This window comes from Leptonychotes weddellii, chromosome 5 (genome assembly GCF_054177405.1).
Source record: "Leptonychotes weddellii isolate Sample4059 chromosome 5, ASM5417740v2, whole genome shotgun sequence".
Lineage (NCBI taxonomy): Eukaryota > Metazoa > Chordata > Mammalia > Carnivora > Phocidae > Leptonychotes > Leptonychotes weddellii.
In genome coordinates, this window is record NC_138373.1 from 154343416 (window position 1) to 154369361 (window position 25946).

At 47.7% G+C, this 25946-nt stretch overlaps 1 protein-coding gene across 1 annotated transcript in view; it reads right to left on the minus strand.

Annotated features, from left to right (window-relative positions):
• ARFGAP3 (ARF GTPase activating protein 3) overlaps positions 1-18223 on the minus strand; it is a 37793-nt gene extending 19570 nt beyond the window's left edge. Inside the window, exons 1-6 of the mRNA XM_081819013.1 lie at positions 18052-18223; positions 12477-12595; positions 6169-6241; positions 4781-4912; positions 3328-3411; positions 249-405 (exon numbers count right to left, since the gene is read on the minus strand). Coding sequence (XP_081675139.1) covers positions 249-405; positions 3328-3411; positions 4781-4912; positions 6169-6241; positions 12477-12595; positions 18052-18120 — 634 coding nt within the window. The 5' untranslated portion in view covers positions 18121-18223. The remainder of the gene's footprint in view (positions 1-248; positions 406-3327; positions 3412-4780; positions 4913-6168; positions 6242-12476; positions 12596-18051) is intronic.
• Between the last annotated feature and the right edge of the window lie 7723 nt (positions 18224-25946).

A 25946-nucleotide genomic window follows, 5' to 3' on the forward strand; every position in this document is an offset into this window, starting at 1 on the left:
AGAGTCAGACGCTCGGGTGCCTGGGTGGCTCAGCTGGTTAGGCGACCGCCTTCGGCTCAGGTCATGATCCTGGAGTCCCGGGATTGAGTCCCGCATCGGGCTCCCCGCTCAGCGGGGAGTCTGCTTCTCCCTGTCCCGTTCCCCCCTCTTGTGCTCTCGCTCTCAAATAAATACATAAAATCTTTAAAAAAAAAAAAAAAGAGTCAGACGTTCAACTGACTGCACCACCCAGGCGCCCGACGGATCTTATTTTCTAATAGTTTCGTAGCGTGCCATTGAACCAAAGCAGAACATTACAGGACAATTCTGAAGACTACCTTCATTATTAGCTGGAGTGGTTTCCACATTCCTTGGTGGCAAAGAAGATGCTTCTGGTTGTGCTGATGCCCATCCTGTGCCGCTCGCCTGCAGCAAGGTGAAAAAGTCATCAGTAAGCAAAGCAAGAAAAGTCACAAGAAAGTCAAAGCAGGGGAAAAGCTAATAATTTAATAGTCACCTTCTAAGTACCTGGATTAACGGGAAGAAAAGATAATATTAAAACATGCTTATTCTTTTTTTTTTTTTTTTAAGATTTATTTGAGAGAGAGAGAGAGTGCACATGTGGGAGGAGGGGCAGAGGGAGAGAGAGAAACAGAGAGAACCTCAAGCAGCCTCCCTGCTGAGTGTGGCGCCTGATGCAGGGCTCAATCTCACGACACATGAGATCATGACTTGAGCCGAAATTAAGAGTCGGACACTTAACTGACTAAATCACCCAGGTGCCCCAGGAGCACACTTATCTTGATGAGCACCAGGTATTGTACAGAGTTGTTGAATCTTTATACTGTATACCTGAAACTAATATAACACTGTGTTAATTATACTTCAATTATGGTCACCAAATCATTGATGAATCAGGTGGTGCCTACCAGGCTTTTCTGCAGTAAAATTACCATTTTCCCCTTTCCCATCCTCTAGTCTTGGGAAACGAGTCACCAAGTTTGGTCTGCACTCAAGGGGAGGGGGTGAAGCTCCACCTCCTGAAGGGCAGAGTTCTCTCTATATACATGATTGAATTTCTCTTTAAGGAAGATCGTCCCTTCTCTTCATTTATTTATTCAATCATCTATTTATATTAGTGTAGACTCATGGATATTTATTTTATTCTTTGGGTTATGGTCATTATTTCGCTATTGAAATTGTTCCAGCTTTGACCATTGGGAACTCTTTCCGGTTGGTTTCCGAGTCCTTTAGGCAGCCCTCCTCTATCTGCCAGCCCCTCTGCCAGCGCTACAGGATGCTCCAGGCTCAGCTGCCCCAGCAGCCCCAGGCCTAGAATCTGCCATTTCTCCACAGGCAGCCCTGGTTCCTCTTGGTGCTCACCCAGGGACACATACACATACGTCATCGGTGCTCCACCGTGTGTCTGCAAGTGTGTGTTACAGAGACTCACTAAAACAACGTGAGTTCATATTAATACTAATTCTAGGGGTGCCTGGGTGGCTCAGTCGTTAAGCGTCTGCCTTCGGCTCAGGTCATGGTCTCAGGGTCCTGGGATCGAGCCCCGCATCGGGCTCCCTGCTCGGCAGGAGGCCTGCTTCTCCCTCTCCACTCCCCCTGCTTGTGTTCCCTCTCTCGCTGTGTCTCTCTCTGTCAAATAAATAAAAATCTTAAAAAAAAAAAAAAAAAATACTAATTCTAACACTCGTCCACATCAAACTGTTCCTCTCTCTCCTCCTTTTAGCCTGTTGTTTCTATTCCTAACACTTCCCAGCTACTACCTGTGGATATTCTAGACCTTGTTGCATATTAAACAAGAGGTGCAGACTGTGACAGAATACCTCATCTTTTCTTTTGTTTTCTGTTCCCTTCTTTGTTGATAACTACTTCTTGTAAGTACTATGTCAATGAACATGTATGTGCACATTATAATAACAAAAAAATCAAGGGACAGCAATTTCATGTCTGTACTTGAAAATTGGTTAAAGAATGGGTTGTACAGCAGTTAAGCAAACGTGCCCCCTTCCCAGTGGGACTGGGAGGAGGGAGGGCAGCAAACAGACACCTGAGGCTCTAAGCCAGGGGTCTGCACACATTTCCCTAAAGGACCACTCAAGAAATATTTTAGGCTGTGGAGGCCTTATGTTCCCTAATCTTAGTGATTTGGGGATGATTATTGTTGCTCCTATCAGACCACAACAATGAAGACCATGGTTCTGGCCGCTTTTACTGGAGGCTCACTCTGTGCCAGCTCCTAATTCCTTGCATCAGTACTGACTTCATTCTTTTATTTAAGTAGGGAGCCCAACGCAGGGATTGAACTCACAATCCTGAGACCAAGACCTGAGCTGAGATCAAGACTCAGATACTTAACTGACCGAGCCACTCAGGCACCCCCTGACTTCATTCTTACAATAGCCCTCAGATACCCTCGATGTACACAGCTAAACTGGGACAATGAGATTCAAACCCCTATTAAAATTTAGGCTTAGGGGGCGCCTGGGTGGCTCAGACGGTTAAGCGTCTGCCTTTGGCTCAGGTCATGATCCCAGGGTCCTGGGATCAAGTCCCGCATCGGGCTCCCTGCTCCTTGGGAGCCTGCTTCTCCCTCTGCTTCTCTCTCCCTCTGTCTCTCATGAATAAATAAATAAAATCTTTAAAAAAAAAAAAAAAATTTAGGTTTAAGGGCGCCTGGCTGGCTCAGTCAGTTAAGTGTCCGACTCTTGATTTTGACTCAGGTCATGTGGGATTGAGCCCTGCATCCGGCTCCACGCTCAGTGGGGAGTCTGCTTGAGATTCTCTCTCTCCCTCTGCCCCCCACCTCCGCTGGCATGCTCTTAATTAAATATTTAAAAAAGAAAAAGTCTTCATTCTTTGTCAGGTCCATAGTTCTCAGATGAACTGTGGCAGACTACTAGTAATAACTTCTCAGCCTCCCTGGCAGCTAGGTATCTATGTACAACTAAATTCTGGCTACTAGGATGTGAGCACAAGTGATGTGCACCACCTCTACATTTTTTTTAGTAAAAGGATGGGGCACTTGCTTTCCTAGATGCTTGCCCCCTTTCCATTGCTGTGAAAGGTCATGAGCTGGAGCAGACACTTTGGACCATGAGACGGAAGCCAACATGTGGAGAAGAGCTAAATAAATCCCTCCCTCGGTCAACCCCGGACAGCCAACTTCGGAACCGCTGATGGAAATTCATTTCTATCTTGTTTAAGAGACTGTATTTCAGGGTTGTTTGTTACAGAAACTTAGCCTGTCTCCTAAGTGAAACATTTAAATATATGCCCTTTAGGAATGTAAGAGTAAGCATACTTTAAAATTGTATAAAGCATAATACGTACCTCAGGAGAAGCATGAGAGGCAAAAAAATCTTCCTCTTTCGGTGGAGGGGTCAAAGGTGGAACCACACAGCTATCCAGCCAGAGCTAGAACAAAAACACAAAGCTCTGGTTAGCCCTTCACCTGGCTTTAACGGTTTTTTTTTTTTTTTTTAAAGATTTTATTTATTTATTTGAGAGAGAGAATGAGATAGAGAGAGAGAGAGCATGAGAGGGGTGAGGGTCAGAGGGAGAAGCAGACTCCCTGCCGAGCAGGGAGCCTGATGTGGGACTCGATCCCGGGACTCCAGGATCATGACCTGAGCCGAAGGCAGTCGCTCAGCCAACTGAGCCACCCAGGCGCCCTAACGGGTTTTATTTAAGTGTCTCACTCCCTTTCTAGATCTGTTTGCTAAAGATCAGTACTTTCCACTATTATACTGTCAGTAACAGGCCTATGCAGGGCCCCTGAGCACATTTTAGTAATGTATCAATCCAGTCACTTTTGCGTCCAAACCTTAAGGATGTCAAGTACCAGATTCACAAGCTGTTCCTGAAAAGGAAAGATCGAGGACTTAATTTCTAAGTGCAGGTTCCAAAGTACGGTCAATCCTCATTAACAGTGGTTTCCATATTTGCATATCCACCTACTTGCCACAATTTACTTGTGACCCCCAAATCGGTACTTGAGACCCTTCTGCGGTCCTTCACAGACATGTGCAGATCAGCAAAGAATTTGAGCCACCCAAGGTACACGTTCCCAGCTGAGATCGAACAAGGTGATGCTCTGGCTTCTCACATTAGCTCTCACACTGTAAACAAGTGTCCTTTTCGTGGCCTATTTAGAGCCACATTTTTCACATTTTTGTGCTTTGTTGGTGTTTTCACTGTTTAAAATGGGCCCTAAGCCTAGTGCTGAAGTCCTACCTAGGGCTCCTAAGCACATAGAGGTTGTGATGTGCCTTATAGAAAAAATACAGTGTTAGGTAAGCTTCATTCAGGTGTAAGTCATATATAGTGCTGTGGGCAGTGAGTTCAATGTCAGAGTCAATAATTATATATTAGTAATATATTAAATTGTGTATATTATCTATTAAATATTATTATATCCACATGCTATTAAGTATTATATAATTAATTATATAATATATTCAATAAGGTGTCCTTAAGCAGAAGCCCATGTAAAATAAGGTTATGTATTGCTCTGTTGATGGAAACGTCGTGACCAGAAGCTCGTAGGAACCTAGCCCTCTATTTCCCCTAGGAGTGATGCTTCAGCATTTCCAAATTCAGGGCTCACAGCAACCTCACAGAGCGTAACTTCCACGAACAATGAGAAGCAGCTACAGGTTGTTTCCTTGCAAGAGAATCCTGTTAGAAGGTTTTACTGTCCGGAGTGGTTAAAACCACTTCTTCTACTGAAACAAATGTTCATCTGTTCATCTGAAGGAGACGATCCAACCCTCCAGCGCCTTACGTCAGTGCCGTGCTTCCGCGTTGCCTGGGAGGCCAGCGACTTGATCCTCTCCCGATAGAGCTGAGCAGCGCGGCTGTTGTACTTGGCCTTGGTGTCGCTGGTGGCACAGCCGTGTTGATGGAAAAAGGAAGACTACAGAGGAAAACACACGAATTAGAGTAATACTGCATTAAATCTAACGCAACCGAAAACATTGCTTCATGTTGTGAAGGAAAATACTATTATATCAATATGCTAGAAATACACTAGAAAATACTAGTGAAAACAAAATTAAACCACATATTTTACAAAAATAATTTAAACCACACAATTTAGGGGCGCCTGGTGGCTCAGTCATTAAGCGTCTGCCTTCAGCTCAGGTCATGATCCCAGGGTCCTGGGATCGAGCCCCGCATCGGGCTCCCTGCTCCATGGGAAGCCTGCTTCTCCCTCTCCCTCTCCCCCTGCTTGTTCTCTCTCTCTCGCTGTGTCTCTCTCTGTCAAATAAATAAACAAAATCTTTAAAATAAAATAAAATAAAATAAACCACACAATTTAATATAAACCTCTTCTTGTAAAAGGAATGCCTTCCACACACGCAACATTAGTATTTCAGTAAAACTGGACATGAGACTCGCGTTACAAAATAAAATCGCTGGCCCTTCGTTCCTCCATTAAAGCACCTCTGTCATTCTGGGTTGTTACTTTAGGGGACACTTTCCACTCTGGACTACTTTTAGTTCATGAGAAATTCATTTCAGTTGGAATTCCACTAATTGGAATTGGTTATTCCAATTAGTGGAGCTATGCTGACCTTCACCTTGCCCAGAACTATCTCTTCATGAACAGAAACCGCAGCATAAGCAAAGCGGTAAAACAAATGCTTATACACTTAGAGGAAACTGTGTTCAACCACCTCATGAGGGTCCATATATACAGACATGAATTACAGAATTCATATCTTAATTCAGCCAGGTGTTCTAAAAACCTGTATGAGCAACCCAATTTGATTAATCAGATATACTGAAATTTGTAAATGAAGTTTTACATATTTGAGGATCCTTATTTAGGTTTGTAAGAGGGGTTAGGGAAATCTGCTCTTGTAAAACTAAGCTAATTGGACACTTAAAAAGTTATTTTTTTACCCAGAAATTACTAAGTTAGGAATGGGGATCTCATTTGTCTTGTTCGTCACTATATCCCCACACCTAGCCCAGAGCTTTGTGTGGACAGGGTATTTCACAGATTTCGGGATAAACAAGTCACCAGGGCCATCCACTGCCACGCCCTTCCAGCCTTTACTATCGGATAGGGCCCCCCCAAGCTCATACATGCAAACACCGAGCTTCTTTCCTAGTCTAACACGTATTTATGCAAGAAGGGAAACAGCACATCTGAGGTGAACTTACTGCGTTAGCATTTCCTCCAACCTGCATGCATCGCAGCTGAAACCAAGACCAGTTAGCATCCAGCTCTGTAGATCTAAATGGAAAGAATATTCGCTAACGTTAACACATCTTTCCCCCAGAATCAAGCCACTACACTTTGGAAAACAAGAGTTCTGTGATTTTCAGGATCCTGAAGACTTCTAGGCTTGTGTTAACAGTGACACGGGACGCTGGGCCTGCAGGGCGTGTGACAGCTGTGCCGGCAGCTCCGGCCCCCCTCGTCCTTCCCAGTGGCCAAGTGTCCGGTGGGCCGGCTGCCCGCTCCCCTCCATGCCTGACCACAGGCAGGTCAGGCCAGGCCCGCAGCACCTTGTGCTGCCCGGACTCCAGCCAGCTTCTCTTCTAGGGCGCAGGGACATGACAAGCTTCCCGGGGATGCCGGAACCACTCTGACTCCTCGCCTCGCATCCTCAGTGGCTTCTGATCTAAACATCGGTAACGTGTCTCTGCTTGAGTTTTTCAGATCAGCTATCCATTTGTCCAGCGTGACACCTAATGGGAGCCTCCGGGATGCTCACAGCTTATTGTCGGATGGAACCCAACGTCACCACCATCAGGGAGGGGAGAAAACTCAGGATTTAGTGCTCTTAAAGGGAAAACTCCAAGTGTCTTCTCCCCGACCACACCTTATGCCCTACTTATCTGTAATCTGAGACCAGATCAGGGCAAGGGAAAGGCAGTAACTGTATTTCTCAACAATAAAAGTTCTCCGAGTGATCACTGTAAAGCAAGATATGATAGTACAACTATGTTAGAAGTCTTTATATCAAATCCATAGGTATGAGCAAAAAGCAAGGCTGTCCCGTATTCAAGAACAGCTTGTCCCACACTAACTGTAAAAGAATGTGGACATTTTTTAATGGGTATAGGTAGAGTACCCTCTACAAAATAGGAAGGTAGAAAGAGGTTTCAGATTCCGAAAGTTCTTTTATGCTGCGCCTCTGTGTACTAATTTCTAGGCCTCTTTGTATTGCTTAACCTTTGTAAATGTTACAATGTTATTTTGAAGCCAATAGCTACTTTAAGGTTAATAATAATACTAATACATATTATCACACATCCATAGGACAAATCCACTTCGCAGCAATACATAAAAAGTAAAATTTAATCCACTCTTTATTTAATCCACCCTTTATAAGCAACAGATTTCCCAAAAACAAGAATAAAATCTTGAAGAACTTGAGGACCAAGCAATGTGACTAAATTACATACCCTGTTCTGAAATCCTTTTTCTGATAAGATCTTGCTCAGTCCCGTTTCCATGGCTCTCCCTCAGTCCGAGTCGGACACCAGCCCCATCCCATTCTGTCATAGGGTGGCAGTTACCAGCACAGTCTCTGGAGACCAACTGAGAGACAACAAATCTCACCTCTGCCACGACTCGCTGTATGACTTTAGAGTGGCTTACTGAACTTCTCTGCGCCTACTTTCCTCATGTGCAAAGCAGTGATCATTATAATATGATCTATTTCATTCTTGTAGGAATCAAATAAGCTAATATCTAGAAAGTGCCTGGCTCACGGTAAATCCCATATGGCTAAAATTCTCTGCATCACCATCACCATGACCATGTTAACCCCGTCACGCTGTGTCAGAAGCAGCAAGCTCCAGAGGACAGGGATGTCCCATATTTTTTTGCCACACTCCTACCATAGGCACATAACGGGTATCTGAATTTGGGCTGCCTTAATTATGTCCTAAAACTGGGGCTGCAAGTCCTTGGGTTGGCTATTCAGCCTTACAACTTTTGGTCTTAAACAATCTTAAAAAAAAAAATAAATAAATAAAGCCAAATATTTCTCTACATGCTCCTTAGAAACGAAGATTGAAACTAATTGTTCCTGACCTGGCCTGCCAGGGATTCTCTCTCATTACACTGGACTTTCAAAATAAAAGGTTTTGATGCTAGTGGACTGTGACAATAGTCAATCTTAAGAGGAAACTTCATTGCTCATGAGTGCCCGACACGAGGAGGTGACTTACTCTAGGTCATTTCTTACCTTTAATTTAGATTAAGACATGTGTGAAAGGTAATAAATAGTCTGTGACAATGCTAAGCAAAACGTAAAGCAGAGGAAGTAAGAAAAGTTGAAGAATTAGTGTCCTTTTAACAAAGTAGCTCTAGTTAACCAACTAGGTAAATGAGAAAACAGGTTTCCCATGACCTCTACAATCCTTATGAGTCAAGACAGGACCTCCTTAACGGTGCATGAATTAGGGACACCTGCGTGGCTCAGGGCAAGATCTCAGGGTCCTGGGATCGAGCCCTACATCAGTCTCCCTGCTCTCACTCTGCTTCTCCCTCTGCCCCTCCCCACCTCGTGCTCACTTGCTCTCTCTGTCTCAAATAAATAATCTTAAAAAAAACCCTGCATGAATTAGCTTCACTAGTGGCTGCCAAAGTCAGTATTTTTTCGTTAAGTAGAACATTTAGATTTTAGAAATCAGAAGGAATCTCACCAAATAAACATGACAGAGTTATCATGCAATGAAAAGTTTTAGGGGCACCTGGGTGGCTCAGTTGGTTAAGTGTCTGCCTTCAGCTCAGGTCATGATCCTGGGGTCCTGGGATGGAGTCCCACATCAGGCTCCTTGCTCTGCAGGGAGCCTGCTTCTCCCTCTCCTCCCCACTTGTGCTCTCTCTCACTATCTGTCTCTCTCTCTCAAATAAATAAATAAAATCTAAAAAAAAGAAAGAAAAGTTTTAAATGGAATTTTACCCATTTATCACAGTTAATCTAGACGTTTCCTCGCAGACAAGCCCGGGAACAGCTTCCAGGCAGGCAGCTGTTTGTAACTGGCCTGACTGCTCGATAGAAGGCCATGGGAGGTGTTGCCTTCCTACACTCACATCACAAGACCTTCTCCGCTCGCATCCACTGGGCAGGCACCAGACAACCCGGCCCTTCCTTCAAGGGAAGGAAATGAGACAAGGAGAGGCAGTCGAGGATGGTGCCAGGACTCGGGCCCCCAGCAGCCGGCTGCAGCGCCCTCTCTCCTAACGCCCACCCCGCACTGCCAGGCCAGTGTCTCTGGGCACCTGCTGCGCCTGGGGCCCAGAGCAGACTGCCCGTGTGCACCCTTCAACGCCTCAGCAGTTAGGACAGGCTCCGGCCTGGCAGTCAAGACCCTTCCCAATGTCAGCCAAATCTTCGCCCTTGGAATCCTTTATCACCTCATTTTCCTACGCATATAAAAACGAGCTACTACACATGTCCCTTTTTCCAGCCTCTGTACGTACCTTTCCTTAAAGTCTGAGTGCTGACCTCCTTTTCCCTGCCTTGTTTCCATTATCAAAATCTCACCGAAACTTTGAGGTTGATTGCAAGTGTAAGTTACCTCCTCCTTCAATTTGGACTAATCTTCCTCAGAAGTAGATGCGGTACTGTTTCCGTGTCCTGGGTGGCACCTGACAGTCTGTCCTCTTGTTCATGCTCTATTTCAGCCTGTCCCTGCCCACCCCCAGCCCACTGCAGGGAGGACTAGATTCCATTCACCTTTCATAAGCTCATGAAATACTTAACAGTGAACTTGAGAAGAAAAGAGCTGAAGGGAGAGGAGCACGGTGCAGAGGGCAAGCCCCAGGGCGCGGTGGGCTGGGGCCAGTCCAGTTACGTCCACTCTGCTCCAAGTGGTGGTTGGCCATTTCTGTGATGCCTAACCCACCTTTCCCCTGTTGGTTGGCAAAAGCAACAGTTCATAAATTTTTTCCTTTGTAAAACTGTTGACTTGAAAAAAACCCAAATCTCCATTTAAATAAACATTCCACCCAAGCCATCTGTTCATGCCTGGGGAGCACAACAGTGAGCATGGGGGTATGTGTGGGTATGTATGTGTGTGTCTGCTGGGGGTGGAGAGAGGAAGAAGAGGAGAAAGGGATTTGAGAGGAAGGACTTTTCACTTCTTACTTTATGAGCTTTGGGACTGCTTGGATTTTTTTTCCCACTGGGCTAATGTTTGTAATTGTTTTAACCAATAAAAAATGTCTAAACAGCAAACCTCCACCTCTCAAAAACAAAAATCCTACCCTTATCATCCTTGACCTACTCTTGCCCAACTCCTAGACTGCTGGCCTCCAGTTATACAGAATTTTTTAACAACTGTTTTTGAATCACTTATAAATATTGTGATTCATGGTTATATTTATCTGACTTTTTAAAGACTAGTCATTAAACCGGCAGCAGCCCAAGCAGACTCTGCTGTCTAGCCTCATTAGGCTTCCGGTCGGTCCTTCCCTCACCCAGGAACACGTCAGATTTCCTGGAATGGTTTAAACTGGAGGTGTGCTTTGGTGGTGAGGCAAAGGGAAGGCCAGATTATAATGGGCGGGATTCAGCTGAGAGGAAGAGAGGAAGAACAAAGGAAGACAGCCAATTATAAATTGTCTTATGTTCACTGGTAACCACTGATCGGGGGCTGGTCAGGGGTTGGGGGGGCGGGGAGGACATTAAAAAGAAATTTGCCTTGGCAAGTAAATACGTCAACATTTAAAAAAAGAGACAAGAACAGGATAGTGTATTCAAAATATTCTGGGACCAGCATGTCTAAGAAAAAAGAAAAGACAGGGCGCCTGGGTGGCTCAGTCAAGCATCTGGCTTCAGCTCAGGTCATGATCCCAGGGTCCTGGGATCAAGCCCCACATCAGGCTCCCTGCTCCGTGGGAAGCCTGCTTCTCCTTCTCCCTCTCCCTCTCCCCCTGCTTGTGGTCCCTCTCTCGCTGTCTCTCTCTCTGTCAAATAAATAAAAAAATTAAAAAATCTTTAAAAGAAAAAAGAAAAGACAAGAAATGGATAGATACTCTGAAACCAGGAAGAACATGCAAAAGAACTCCCTTTTCTAATTAATTACTTATGGAGTTATACAGCTATAAATATTTAGCCCATCATGCCTCTACGAACTGATTTCTGAAAAAAGAACTCACGAAAGTACAACAGGAAAGGTTTTTTTTAAGTTAATATATTAAAAAAGAAAATTAAGCTATTACTTTTACTACACAGTTTTTATGCCATCATATAAAATACCCAATCAAAATTATAACTGATTTTATCTTATAGGAACTAATGCTTTTCTTTTTTAAGATTTTATTTATTTATTTGACAGAGAGAGAGAGCAAGCATAAGCAAGGGGAGTGGCAGGCAGAGGGAGAAGCAGACTCCCCACTGAGCAGGGAGCCTGATGTGGGGGCTTGATCCCAGGACCCTGGGATCATGACCTGAGCCGAAGGCAGACGCTTAACCGACTGAGCTACCCAGGAGTCCCCGGAACTAATGCTCTTCATAGTAATCACATTGTATCAATATTCCTTAAGTCATAATATAAAATAAAACTGCTCGCCACAATTCCGAAGAGCCTGCCTGCCTCTGTTGGTTCCTTCCCTGGAAAAAGAAGCGGCAGGGGAACAGATGAACTGGTTAGAGGGGGGTCAGCAGTAATGGAGATCTGAGCCAGGGCTGCTCAGGGGTGCCCTGCAGAACGTGGTCTGGCCAAGGCCCATGGGGGCTGAAGGGCAGGCCTTGCTCAGCTTCTAAGTCCTGAGCCTTCCTAGGGATCCTTTTATTATTTTTATTTTACTTCACACAAGGGCACTTTGGCCCCCCCACTGGACTGTAGGGCTGTGTTCAAGGGGGTACACACCAAAGACCCATCAAGGCTGCTGCCAGACTGTTTTGAGTAGAAGATACATACTTGCCAGAAGGAGCCAATGCAGCCCACGTCCGCAGATAAAAAAAGAAAGACTTTCTTTCTACAAGCATTTGAAACTGCCACTAAAATTCATACAAAAATCACCCACTCAGGCTTTGTGAGATAGTGACCCTGGGAGCCAGGGCTGCAGGACTGGGCTGGATGTATACCCATGCTATAAGGAGGGCTTCTCGCCCTTTACATCAGCTCTCCTCCTGATGGGGCGTGTGATGGACCCACAGCACCCCGATCCCCTTCTATCACGAGCGTGTCACAGTAAGATTCCTCTGAGCTGCCGGTTATTAGAAGGTGATAAAGGGAGAAGAAGAATGTTTCAAATCCTCCATTCTAGACTCCATTGTCAGCACCGCAGCCTCAGGTCCCTGACACCGAGCTCTACAGAACAGTAACTGAAGAGAAAATAATTCATTTTCCCTGTTCACCTAATTATAAAGATTTAAATCTCTGTAACTCATAGCCAGCCTCTCATTCTACTTGACGTCAAAGCAAACATGAAGGATAAAGGGGAAAAAGACCTGTGAAACAACAGGATCACTCCCACCCATGGTAAGAGAAGACACACTTACCGAATAAAACTCAAGTGAACGCCGAGTGACCGGTGTGACCCTGAGCAGTCGATGCAAAGAAACACCCCATAGGTTACACTTGCCCAGCTAGGATTCTTGGCACCACAATCAAAACACACCTGAAAGAAAATTTCAAAATCCAGTTATTAATTAATTCATATTAGCCAAAAGGGGCATCTCACAGGATACAATATAGAGTTTAGCTTGAAAGTGACTTCACCTTTACACTTTTAAACTGGTTATTATGAAATCGCTCACCTAGGGGCACCCAGGTGGCTCAGTTGGGTAAGCGTCTGACTTTGGTTCAGGTCATGATCTCAGGGTCCTGGAATCAAGCCCCGCGTCGGGCTCCCTGCTCAGTGGGGAGTCTGCTTGTCCCTCTCCCTCTGCCCCCCCCCCCCGCTCATGCTCTCTTTCTCTCTCTCAAATAAAATCTTTTAAAAAAAACTCACCTAGATTTTTTTAAACCTTAACTTTTATTTCTTTTATTATCCTATTATGCATAACTATATTACATTCATTAAGCATCAACAGGGCTCCTACCAGGCCCTCACACACTAGCCAGGATGTCCCCCTGCTGGGAACACTCAAGGCCTTGCGGCCCTTTAGCCGGTGGCAGCCCTCACATGTACTCCTTCTGCCCCCAGCCAGACGCGACAGCAGGTGTGGGAGCCACCCTCGCTTGCGCGGGGTGGTCTGTGACCAATAATGAGACCGAAGTGCCAGTAGGTCATTTCTGAGATTAGGGTACAAAAGACGCTGTGGCGTCCTTTCTGTCTCTTGCTCTCTCTCTCCCTTGGATCACCGGCTCTGGGGGAAGCTAGCCGCCATGGCTGGAGGACTCGTAAGCAGCCCAGTAGAGAGCCTCAAGTGGTGAGGAACTGAGGCCACGGGTCCAACAGCCAAGTGAGGGGTGGAGGCCGGCTAAGCTCCACGTGAGCGAGCTTGGGAGCGGGAGCCCCAGGCTTCAGAGAGGGCAGCCCCAGCTGACAGCAGGACGGCAACCTCGTGAGACCCAGGGCCTTCCTCCCTCAACACTGACTGAAGCCAAACGTTCTTCATCTGATAGCATCTGGCAACAGGAGCATAAAATGACTTTAAGATATACAGAGTTTGTCATGGAAATTACTATTTATAATTAATAAAGTCAGAAAATTCCACTAATAAGAGAACACTTCATTTTTTTCCAGAAAAAGAGCCCCATATTTTAGATACACCTTATAGACGGAGCCTCCTATGTGAAGGCTGTTCCAACTCTAGTCATCGAGAAAGATCTGGCTTCTGGCCTTCTGAAGGCAACACCAAAGTGAAAACATGAGCAGACTGTCCAAAGCCCCTCACTGTGGCAGGCTCACATTAAGTATGCATGGACAGTGGGGTTGGAGAGACACCTGACAGGGAAGGTGCCAGGCCATTCACTTCCATCCAATTCCATTCAGTGTTTCTGGATTGCCTGCTGTACACCAGACGCTATGGCAGGCACTGAGGTAGTCAGAACCATCTGGTCTCCCAGACTCCACAAACACTTGCCGCGTCCCCACCCCCTGCCAGGCCATGTGCTCACTGAGCAGTGGGAGAGAAGGACACCAGGACATCAGAAATGAAGATGCCCTATGCACGTAGAGTAAGGAATCCCCTTCCATGGGACACCAGACAGTGCGACCAACCCTGCCCATGTGCTGGGTTGCCTCCTGGGCAAGAGGCCATCTGTAACCCCCCACTCTCTCAACTAATAGTTGTGCACTTACTACCAAGTAAGTATCTGGCATGCACAAAAGTGGTTCAGGAAGGGTCAGCCCGCATGGAGCCCATGTATGGAGCCCACAGTCTAGCAGGCAAGACAATTAGTTGTAAGTTGAAAGCTGGAAGCAAGGACAGGATACAAAAGGCTCCCCCCCGCCCCCCAGAAAAAAGACAGGGTCCAAGAGGCAACTGAAATCTCAGGAACTGAATCTTAAATTGCAATTAGTGGCAAAAGGCTGTGTAGGGAACGGCCCTGTGGGGAGGGGTGACAACAGAGATGGCGCACAGCCCAGAACAGGCAAGACCTGAGCATCCCTCCTGAGGTGGTCTGGCGGCAAGGCTGAGCAGAGAGCAGAGAGCCTTCTAAACATGCTGGCCTCAGCACCCTCCTGACCCACCAGCTAAGATGAGCAATTGCCAGAATGTAGCTCCACGAGGCCAGGGGCCCTCTCCCGAGCGCCGGAGCTGAGCACTGAGCCCGGCACAAGCAAGCACTCACTACACCAAGTACAGGGAGTGGGACAGTTCGCAGGGGTGCTGGAGATCGGCAACTGTGGGGCCTGAGTTCAGGAGGCAATAGGAAATACACGCCTGGCTCTCACGAATGCTGGAGCAGGAGACTGTGCTTTAAGAGTGGGGACTGCACTTGGTTTTGATATGCAACCCCAAACCGAAGCTGAGACATGGTTTTCTAAGCAGAATATCACTTCCTATGGTGATGAAAAATAAATGCCGTGGGCACCTGGGTGGCTCAGTCAGTTGAGCGCCTGACTGTTGATTTTGGCTCAGGTCATGGTCTCAGGGTCCTGAGATCAAGCCCCACGTGGGGCTCCACGCTGCTTAAGATTCTCTCTCCCTCTCCCTCTGCCCCGCCCCCGCCAGAAAAAAAGAAAGAAAAGGAAATGCCGCTGCTTAACAGTTTGCTTTGCCTAATGATGAGAGTAAGTACTAGAGAAACAACAGCTAATGTTGAGTGTTGATTCCGTCAGGCCTCGCTACTGACCAACCGAACCATCCTAACATCCCTGTAAGGAGGTATTCTTATTGTCCCCATCGAGGCCAGCTTCTGGGCATGTGTGGGAACTGTGCGGCTGCCCGGGGCCCCACACTTAGAAAAGCCCATGGCTGCTTAATGCTCTGCTGTCTCATCTTGACATTCTCAACACTTTTTAAACAAGGGCCCCGCATTTTCATCTCACACATTTTGTATTCTCTGCAAATTATGTAGTGCAGTTCTCATCCCCATTTTATTATTTAAACAATTTTTTTAAGATCTTATTTATTTGTCAGAGAGTGAGCGAGCGAGCACTAGCAGGGGGAGCGGCAGTCTAAGGGAAAAAGCAGGCTCCCCGCTGAGCAAGGAGCCTGATGCAGGACTCGATCCCAGGACCCTGGGATCACGACCTGAGCAGAAGGCAGACGCTCAACTGACTGAGCCACCCAGGCGTCCCTCTCATCCCCATTTTAGAGAAAACTAAAGACTTAGGAAGTTAAGCATCACCACTGAGGAGTGGTATCTTGGGGACTCGACCCCAGGCGGTATGCCCCAAAGCTCACTCTTCACCTCTCACCACACTGCCTCTCACATGGCTTGGCTGGCCGGGTTGGCCGTTATCTGTCTTCCGCCCACTAGACTCGCAGCTCCCCGAGGTCTCCCTCTCCATCGGAGTGCCCCACTGCTCTGAGCGACCAGCTCACTACAGCTGCTCAACGGATTCTTGTTGACAGAGTAACTCAAACAATCAAGCAATAAAACTGAGGAACATATAGAGACAAGGAAGGATTCTCAAACTAGAACACTGACCCTTCTGGGTTAAAACCTTGATCCAGAGTAAATATTCATCACCCATGAGATGAAGAAACCAGATAACATAGTCTAAATGTAAACACAGGTGTTCCTCTTGAAGTACCTTCCCTGTGTATCTTACAGCTCTTTTTTATAGCCCCTTCTGAAAAATGCTTCCTGTTCCCCAAGAGTTCCCCCAAACTCTTCCATATTATTAAAACTAGATTCATCTTTACTTAGGTAATGGTTTCTTACTAACAATCAAATGAAAATTCTTAATCAAGAAATGCAGCACAAGACTGTGGAACATTACTGGAAAAGTATTTTTGCCCCATGCTTGTATTAATCCTATTACAGAGTATAAAATTTTCCACGGGGGTGTTGTTCGTCATAAAGATCGTTAACAAAAAAATGGCTGACGCTATTGGACGACTAGCACGTGCAGGTACGGCTCTAAGTGCTTCTCTTGGATTTTCTCATTTAATCCTCCCAATAACACTCCGAGTTAGATCCTGCTCAAGCCTCCATTTCCAGAGGAGGAAAGAAGGCACAAAGTGGTCAAGTAAACTGCGCAAGGTAACACAGTCACCAACAAGCCCACACCAAGTCCCTCAAAAGTGTCATAAAGACGATGACTTCTTATTTAAAAGAGGGCAACTTTCCTTTGATGAATTCAAAGAGAATACACATTGGTTTTGAGATAAAGCAGACAAAAAATGTACTTCTACACTGCTAACTGCAGATCCTAATCTTGTCTACCTATACAGCAACCACACCCTATAAACAGGTTAATCTTAATGTGAAAATCAAGAAAGCAGCAAAGAAATTAGCATTAGACAATTCCTGAAGCCTTTCTCCTCCTGACTTTCCTACACTCATCAGGCATCACCTCCAATAAACTCTTTCCTTTCTCACTCCTCTTATAGCCTGTAAAAATATGGGCTCCCTTCCACCAAGACTTAAAGACATCTAATTGTATAAAACTCAGGATCTTTCTATGCCATGACATCATGACTCATGACCATGATTATTAACAGCTGTTCACTTTGGAGGTGACAGTGGGGACCAGACAAACTCCTGTCACAAGAGGGGAAGGGAGAGTCCACGCTGATACACTGACAGCCCTTTGCACTCTCCAGGTTCCAGCCTGACCTGTGATCCTCCGTGGAGAGTGTCACTTTAGCCCGATGTGTCATCACAACATCTCCAGCCAGTCGCGAAAGTTGTAAAAGTCACAGAGGAGAACCACCTCTAGAGACAAAAAAAAAAAAAGGAAAACCCCAACCTCCAAAAGAGACCCAAAGGGAAGACAGAGAAAGGGTCTATGGTGGGCCTTCTTAGCAAGAGGAATGAGCTGGAAGCCATTGCAGAGACCACTTAGTCGCTTTATCAGACAGGGAAACTGAGGCTGCCATCAAAGGGCACAGGGGACCAACCAGGCTCCAACAGGCACCCCAGGGGAACTTCAGAGGTCAGCTCCAGGGTGTGGAGGGGGCCAGTCGAGCTTTCCCAAGCGCCCAGCGCTGCCAGCTGGAGTCTCTGGGCCGGTGCGTGCTTCCCAGCTGGGTCACAGGTGGCCTGCAGTGTCAGCCCCGCTCACAAGCGCCCCTGTGGGTGCACCCCAGCCCTCTCTCGGCGGGGGGGGTCCCCGAGCTCGCCTCCAGCTCTCTCAGGAACTCACGGGGTCCACTCCGCCACCCCCAAAAGCAGCCCCCGTGTGTGCTCCCCCGCCCGGTGTCAGGAACCCCAAGTGTGTGCCCCCGGCCCCCGGGGCCCCCAGAGGCTGTCGCCTCCCGCCCCCGGGACCCCCAGGTGCCCGCCCCGCCCAGGACCCCGGTGTGCGCCCCCTCCCCTCCTCCTTGCTGAGGCTGGGGGCGGCGCGCGGCCCAGACCCAGACGAGGCCCAGGCGCCGCGGCCGCAAGTGCGACGTGTCACAGGCCGGGCCGGCTCCTCCTCCCGCGGCCGCGGCCACTGCCGCAGCGGGGGCCGCCCGCGGGGTTCGGCACGGACGCCCGGCAAGGCTGAACACGCCCGAAGGCCGTTACCTTGTTGGTGGGCACCGAGCGGAGGCGCTTGAAGATGGTCAGGATGTCCTGCTTGCTGGGGTCCCCCATGGTCACCAGAGAAACGAGGGGCAGCCGGCCCGGCCAACCGGGAAGAGCCGAACAGGAGCGGTTGCCGCCTCCCGGAGAGAGACTGCGGCCGAGGGGGCGGGGCTGCGCGTGACGGCCAGGCCCCGCCCCGCCCGGACCCGCCCCGGGCCCGCCCCAAACAGGAGCTCACGCGCCGCTCTCTTCTCGCGGCCCTCGCTCAGCTGCACGGCTGGCTCCGCCCGCTCGAGCCCCGCCCCTGCGCTGCCCGCGCGTGCGCAGAAGCCTCGCGCAGCTTCTCCCCGCGGGGTCCCGTGGTTCGGTCGGGTATGCGGAGGACTGAAGCTGCGGTCGGGTAGGCTTGCCTCCCGCGCGCTCGGCCGTGGGACCCGCCACCACTTGGGCTGGTCGATCGCCACTTCGACCGACGGACTGCTTGCTTGGCCGAGGTCTTCTCACCCCGTCCTCGTGAGGGCACAGAACCAGTCCCTCCAGGTGGCAGAGTAGGAAACGTGAGGGGAAGGACCTGCCCGCCACCTCCGGACGCCCGCTTTTCGCTAGTGCCCACCCCTGCGTTTTTTGTTTTTTGTGTTTTTTTGCATTAAGCTAAAGCCGAGCCCTGGGTGGGAAGCTTTCATCGCCCGAAAATTGCTTTTCTTAAAGTACCTGTTTGGGTATCAGCTCAGAGAGAGAGCAGTTCTCTTGAGGCTTAGTCCGAACTGGTGAACACAGACCAGAAAAGCCGCGGGACTTTTCCCCGCGCCCCGGGCTGCGACCCGCCCTGTGGCTGACATTACAGAAGGGCTCGAACTCGTGGAGAAAGGTGCCTCTTTTACTGTCGTGGCTGTGGAGCCGCTGGAAAAATGTCTCCTGAGGTTCGGTGGCGCAATGCAAGGAAAACAGGTTTACCTTGGCTCCAAGCCTGATTGAGCCCGCTCCTTTCTAGCTCGGTGACCTTGGTCGAGTCATTTCTCTTCTCCAAAACCGGGCTTGCTCATCTGTACAATGGGGCTAGAGAGAAAGAATCGGTGCTGAGCAACGGGGGGAGAGCAGCTTCCCCGGGGGAGCCCCGGAAAAGCCTTTGACAGTGCTTTTCTGCTTTTAGAAGCTAGGAATGCCCTTTTGGGGCGCCTGGGTGGCTCAGTCGTTAAGCGTCTGCCTTCGGCTCAGGTCATGATCCCAGGGTCCTGGGATCGAGCCCCACATCGGGCTCCCTGCTCCACGGGAAGCCTGCTTCTCCCTGTCCCACTCCCCCTGCTTGTGTTCCCACTCTTGCTGTGACTCTGTCAAATAAATAAATAAAATATTTAAAAAAAAAAAAAAAAAGAAGCTAGGAATGCTCTTTCAACCTGTCTGGTTAGATGCCCTGGGGGGAAGTTGGAAGTTTGCAAGGAGGTGGGCTCAGATAAACCCAGGGTTGGAACTTTTCCAAGGAAGGGAAATGTATTGCCTAACAGAACAATTAAGTTACTTTGCAGATAGCTGCGACTGAAAGTTCTTAAGTCAAAGTATATACTCTTGTAGTCTGTGTCCTGTCATAGTGATGCAGGCTGGCCTGTCCGAGGACCCAGAGGGAGTCCCGTGGGACCAGCCAAGAGGGTCCATGGTTTTGTGCAGGACGGAGATCAAATGTGAACTGAGAGGAAGTAAGAGCAAAGTTTATTAAATAGCGTAAGTGATAAAGCACAGCAGACAGTGTCTGGGAGACTCAGAAAGGAAAGAGAGTTCCTTGCTTGGGGTTGGGGTTTTTATTGAGGATCATGGTCTGGTGTACCTGTCTTAGGCATCCCAGAACCCGTCAATCAAAACAAGGACAAGGGCTCCGGTGTTCTCCATAAGTCACTTATGCCCTGGAGACAGGGATCTTGGCATCAAGGTATCTGGAGTCGGGTCTTGGAAAGCCTACATGATGACCCCTCCCAGTCACTCCTTGGATGATGTTATCTGTCGTGCCGGAAGACTCCAAAGAAATCATTAACTCCTTGACCATTACAAAGAGGACGTATATTAAGGCATGTATAAGGCGGGGGTGCACATCCTAGCAAGAGCCGAAGCAGGAAAAGGAGGAAAAAGGCAGTTTTTCTCCTGGGGTCCTTTCAGTTTCCCCATCTTGATACTAGTTTGGCCCTACACAGAACACCGGGCATTTTTATGAGGAACAGTCATATCCTTTCTGATGGGAATGATGATGACTATTTGGAGCTGAAATCTGCCTTCGGCTCAGGTCATGATCTCGGGGTCCTGGGATGGAGCTCCGCATCGGGCTCCCTGCTCCACGTGATGAGCAGAAGGCAAGCTGAGGACAAAACACAAGCTGACACCCCACAACCCCTTCCAACCCCCACCCCCCCACCGTGAGATACGTGTGGCATTCCTCAGGCACTCCTAGCTGCCCCAAAACTAAGAGAAGGGAAGAAAACAAATGGTTAACTGATAAAGCTCACAGTCCTGCAGGACTGGAGTTTCCATCTGTTTACCAACGTCTTAGTGATATACAGGGAAAAAGCATTCTTATCAATAGCCTAACTTCCAGAGACCCATAACTCAATTTCCTGGAGCCCTAACCTCACCGTCCATGAGTGATGTGGGAAACAGAGGCAGAAGGAAATATAAACAAAGTTAAGTTTCTTTAAGACTTGCAGCCTATTGACAAGGACTTGTAATAGGAAGAGTGTAACATTCCTCCAGGAAGCTCCCAACTGTCTTCAGGTTAATGCCTTACTGGAAGGAAAAGCAACCTTAACTCAGCAATCGCCAGGCCTCCGTTATCATGTAAATCTTCTTTAGTATAGCAAAGTCCTTTTGGCTACCTCCCTTTTCCTTACGTCCCCCAACTCCCAAGTATATAATCAGCCACCCCTCACAACCCTGGTGCAGCAGCTCTTTCTGCCCATGGGTCCTGCCCCGGTGCTTTAATAAAATCATCTTTTTGCACCAAAGATGTCTCAAGAGTTCTTTCTTGGCCGTCGGCTCCGGTCCCCAGCAACATTCCAAAACAACATCACAAGGAGAAGGAAAAAAGTGCAATGAAGTACAGAGTCTATGGGAGGAAAAATACTGTTTGTGTATGCACATCACTGGCTCATCTCTCATCTGCTTAAGTGTTCTTTGTAGAACTTATTACCACCTAATACAGTATGTAATACTATGTATTTCCTCCCTTCAGCTGAATATAAATGTATTGAGATCAGGTCTGTCTTGTCTACCTCTGTCCCCAGCACCTAGAACATGCCTGGCACATAGTGTGCATTCAAAAAAGATGTGTGGAGTAGGCTTAGAATGTAGAAAGCTACAAAAGAGTGTCACTCCCCACATGATGAGAACAGACTGGATCATCTACAAAATCATAGCTTTTCTTAAGCCTGTCAGATGGCTAAGGTTGCAAATCACCCAAGTAAACTGAATTCCGAAGAGAAACTGATGAAGTTTTAGAATATAAGTGAGGTCCGGAGCCAACGACCAAGAGAGAATTCTTAAGATGTCTCTGGTGCAAAAAGGTGGTTTTGTTAAAGCACGGGGACAGGACCCGTGGGCAGAAAGAGCTGCTGCCCTGTGGTCTTGAGGAGTGGCTGATTATATACCTAGGAGTTGGGGAGGTGAGGACAAAGGGGGTGTCCAGAAGGACTGTCATATGCTAAAGACTCTCAGGATACTGGAGGCCTGGTTATTGTCAAGCCAAGGCTATTTCCCCCTCTAATGGGGCACTAACAGGAAGACAACTGGCAGTTTCCTGGAGGAATGTTACGTTCCTCCTATCACACGTACCACCTGTCATTGGGCTTCAGGTTCAAAAGAAATCCAATTTTATTTACATTTCCTTCCGCCTCAGCCTCCCTTAATTTTATGGAGGGGAGGGTGATGTTAGGGCTTCAGGAAACTGAGTTATGGGTCTCCTGGAGGTTAGGCTATTGATGAGAAAGCTTCTTCCTTGTAAATCACTAGGACATTTGTAAACTGAGGGAGACTCCTGTCCTGCAAGACTGTGATCTCTATCAGTTAACCGTTTGTTTTCCCTTTAGGGCAGCCAGGAGTGCCTGAGGAATGTCACATAACATCCTGGGGGGGGGGGGGGGCGCGGGTTGCGGGGTGTCAGCTTCTGCTTTGTCCTCAGCTAGCCTTCTGCTCCATCAAAACGAGCGTCCCCAAAGGTAGATGGAACACAAGAGCTCCTTCACCTTTGGTAAAGCATAGGAGAAAGGTGACGCCATCCAAGTGGGTAAGAGGAAATCAGTCAAAATTTTAATGAATTCGTAAAGGCCAAGTGTGGGCTGGCACGTCAGTTTGAAATAGCTTGAGGCCTCAGATACAAAGAGTTTACATTCATTCACAAGCTCTTTTCCATGAACCCCCATCAGAAATTTTTCTTCATAAGAAAGCTGGAGGCAGAGACTTGAGAGAAACCCCCTGGGGAGTCCGGTATCCAACTATTGGGGGAGGGGCACAAAACCCCACCCACATCCCTTCTGGAAAACAAAAGCAGCAAATTAACCCTCCCTCAGGGTTTGGGAAAAGATGCATTCCTGCCAAGGGAGGAGCAGAAGCAAAGCCCAACGATACCAAATCCAAAAGAGAGTAAGAGATCCTCTCACCCTCCAAAGAAGACAAGCAAAAATTCATTGCTACAGATTTAAGAATAACAGAATACAGGGGCGCCTGGGTGGCTCAGATGGTTAAGCGTCTGCCTTCAGCTCAGGTCATGATCCCAGGGTCCTGGGATCGAGCCCCACATCGGGCTCCAGGCTCAGCGAGGAGCCTGCTTTTCCCTCGCCCTCTGCCTCTCTCCCTGCTCATGCTTTCTCTCTCTCTCTCTCTCTCTGTATCTGTCTCAAATGAATAAATAAAATCCTAAAAAAAAAAAAAAAGAATAACAGAATACAGAAGGAACCAGCCTTGAGGCAGGTCCACATTGCTGTGTACTGTCCTCGCTATTTATCTTTTATGAAGACACACTGGTGCGCCTTGGCCAAGTGAAACAGCGTTTAGTTTATTTAGTTTATTCAGTGAAATAGGAACTTGCCGAAAGCTAGATGCCACTCTAAGGAAAAACTAGACTTGCCTGGACAGTAATACGATGAATCACAAAGTGGGAATAGGCAGGCACAGATCTTGCCCCTTGTCCCCGGAGGACACCAGTGAACTTTAGTTAGGGCTGAAGAGAAAACATGCGAATGCTATCTCTTAGGCCATTTCTGTACAGATCGGGTTCATTTGAAAATGAACGCATGGAATCATGAGCAGCATTACCTGATTTCCACAAACCCCAATACTGCTCAGGCCGTGCACACTTGGAAATTCACAAATGCCCCATTTTAAAAGGTAAAATATTTAAATAATGATATTTGCTTGTTACTGAGTTGATGTTATTGATTGATTTGTTAAAAAATTAAGCTGATACCATTACTTCCTTTAATGGGATAGAGGATTGGGTGTAAAAATTGCTCATTGCTATAATGCTTGCAATATTAAAATATTAGCAAAAATAATTGCAAAAGGAAACGAAAACTTATGTTTATACAAAAACCTGTACCTGAATGTTCATAACAAATGCGTTGTAATCATCAAAAGCTGGAAACAACCCAAATAATCCTTCAACTGGATTAGCAAACGTGAATTCACTCCACGAAGACTACCTACAGTAAGAAGGAACAAACCACGGATGCGTGAAACCCCATGGATGAATTTCAAATTAATTATGTGAAGCAGAAGAAGGGAAGACAAAGCTGCATGCTCTATGATTCCATTCACAGAACATTCTGGAAAAGGCAACACTATGGAAACAGAAAACAGGTTAGCAGTTTCCCAGGGCTAAGGATATAAGGAAAGGTTGAATTACGGAGCCAGGACAAATTTGGGCAGTGATGGGACAGTTCTGTTTCTCGATTGTGGTGGTGGTTACACGACAACGCGTTTGTCAAAACTTGACCGTACCCTAAATGGCGTGCGTTTTACTGGATGTAAATTATACCTAAAAAATGAAAAAAGAAGGGCGCCTGGGTGGCTCAGTCGGTTGAGCGACTGCCTTCGGCTCAGGTCATGATCCTGGAGTCCCGGGATCGAGTCCCGCATCGGGCTTCCTGCTCGGCAGGGAGTCTGCTTCTCCCTCTGACCCTCCCCCTCTCGTGCTCTCTCTCGCAAATAAATAAAAAATAAAAAAAAATTTTTTAAAAAATGAAAAAAGAAACGGGAAACAAAGCAAATGCTCAGCGATATGGGACTTATGGCCCATGGAATATCACGCGGCCTGTAAATGTTCTATTTTTAAGTTAAGCATATTTAGGTACGGGAGAAAATGCTTGTGAAAGGTTAAGAGAAGGAAGCAGGGTGCCACACCACACTTACAGTATGAGCCCAATTTTGTGAAACACACACGTTGATGACAACCACAACAGAATACATGCCCTACACACGTGCACGTATGGAAAAAAAAGACTAGAAAAAATACGCCGGAATATCAGCAGTGTTGCCTCTGGACATCCGGACCATGGGTGGCTTTGTTTTTCTGAATACTTCTGCTTAGTTTCCAAATTTCCATCTGAACCTTTGTTCCCTTTACAGTTGAGCTTCAATCATTAACATTGTTATTGGAAAATGCTGTATCGAGGGGCAGGAGCGGCCAGGCTGTCTTGACCTGGAGGTGGCTGATTAGCTGCACACAGTTGCTTGTCACCTCCCCAGGGGCCACGCAGGGGGCCACGCGGTGTCCGCCCATCAGAGTGTTTGTTCTCCTTTCCTCCAAGAGAGTGATGTTACGTATGCAGTTCTTCTGTTCATCCGTCCCTTCTCCCTTGTTCCTTTCCTAGTCCTTCCCGCAAAGGATTTGAAGAGGTCCGAAACAATAGAACCTGAATTTCACTGGACGGGCCAAAATGGATTTCATTTTATCTTTTCCGTTTAGCTCCAGGAGTGAAAGAGAGAAGGTCTGGGGCTAGAGGTGAAGGGCTCTGCACCGATGAGCTTGCTGTTGACAGTGCGGTCGGGCCAGTGCTGTGATGAGCTGCTCAGAGCCCCGAGGAGGGTCTTTCAGGACCGGCGGCTCCCTAGTGGGGACCTCTAGTCCTGGTAGGCGTCACGGAACAAGCGCCGCTGGGGGGCCGCGGCGGAGGGGCGGGGGGAGCGGCGCATCCTCGCCCTCGCAGTCCAACAGCGCAGCCTAGTGGGCAGAGCCTGTACTGCACCACCCGCGTCTGAACGCTCGCTCGGCCGTGTGGCGGCTGTTGGATCTTGGGCACGTCACCTAACCTCTCTGTGCCTCAAGCTCTTTGCCTGTAAAACTAGGAATGATAACATGTACCTAGTTCATGGGGCCGCTGTGAGAATCCAGAAAGTTAATAAACGTTGAAGGGTTTAGAACAGGATCTGGCACAGACTGAAATACAAATGTTAACTGCTCTTGTTCCCATTTTATCAATGAGCAAACCAAGTCTTGGCGAGCCTAAGTATTTCAGTCAGGCCCACGCAGCTAATTCAGGTCACACAGGAAGTCCAGTCTGAGTGCAGGGAATACTACCTCCTAGTCCACGCTTTTAACCATCGACTTCATTTTTACGCCTTTGTAAGACTGTCGTTGAGTTTCAGAGAAGAAAAACATCTTCCGTCGGATCCTGGTGTGGAAACGCCAGCCTCCCTGCGTACAGTTTCATACATGGATGAATACATGGCTTGGGGGAGGCGCTCGTGCTGGGTGACCGGTTGGGGGAGGATTTGGGAGTCTCCCTCTGAGGTCGGCTTGCGTGGGGCTGGCATTCGGGGTTAGACTACCTCCATAACCACGCTCCCCAGATTTGTGTGTGTTATCAAGCACGCTCACACTCTAGACCGCATACGATCGTGAAAGAGAAAAGATAGGAACC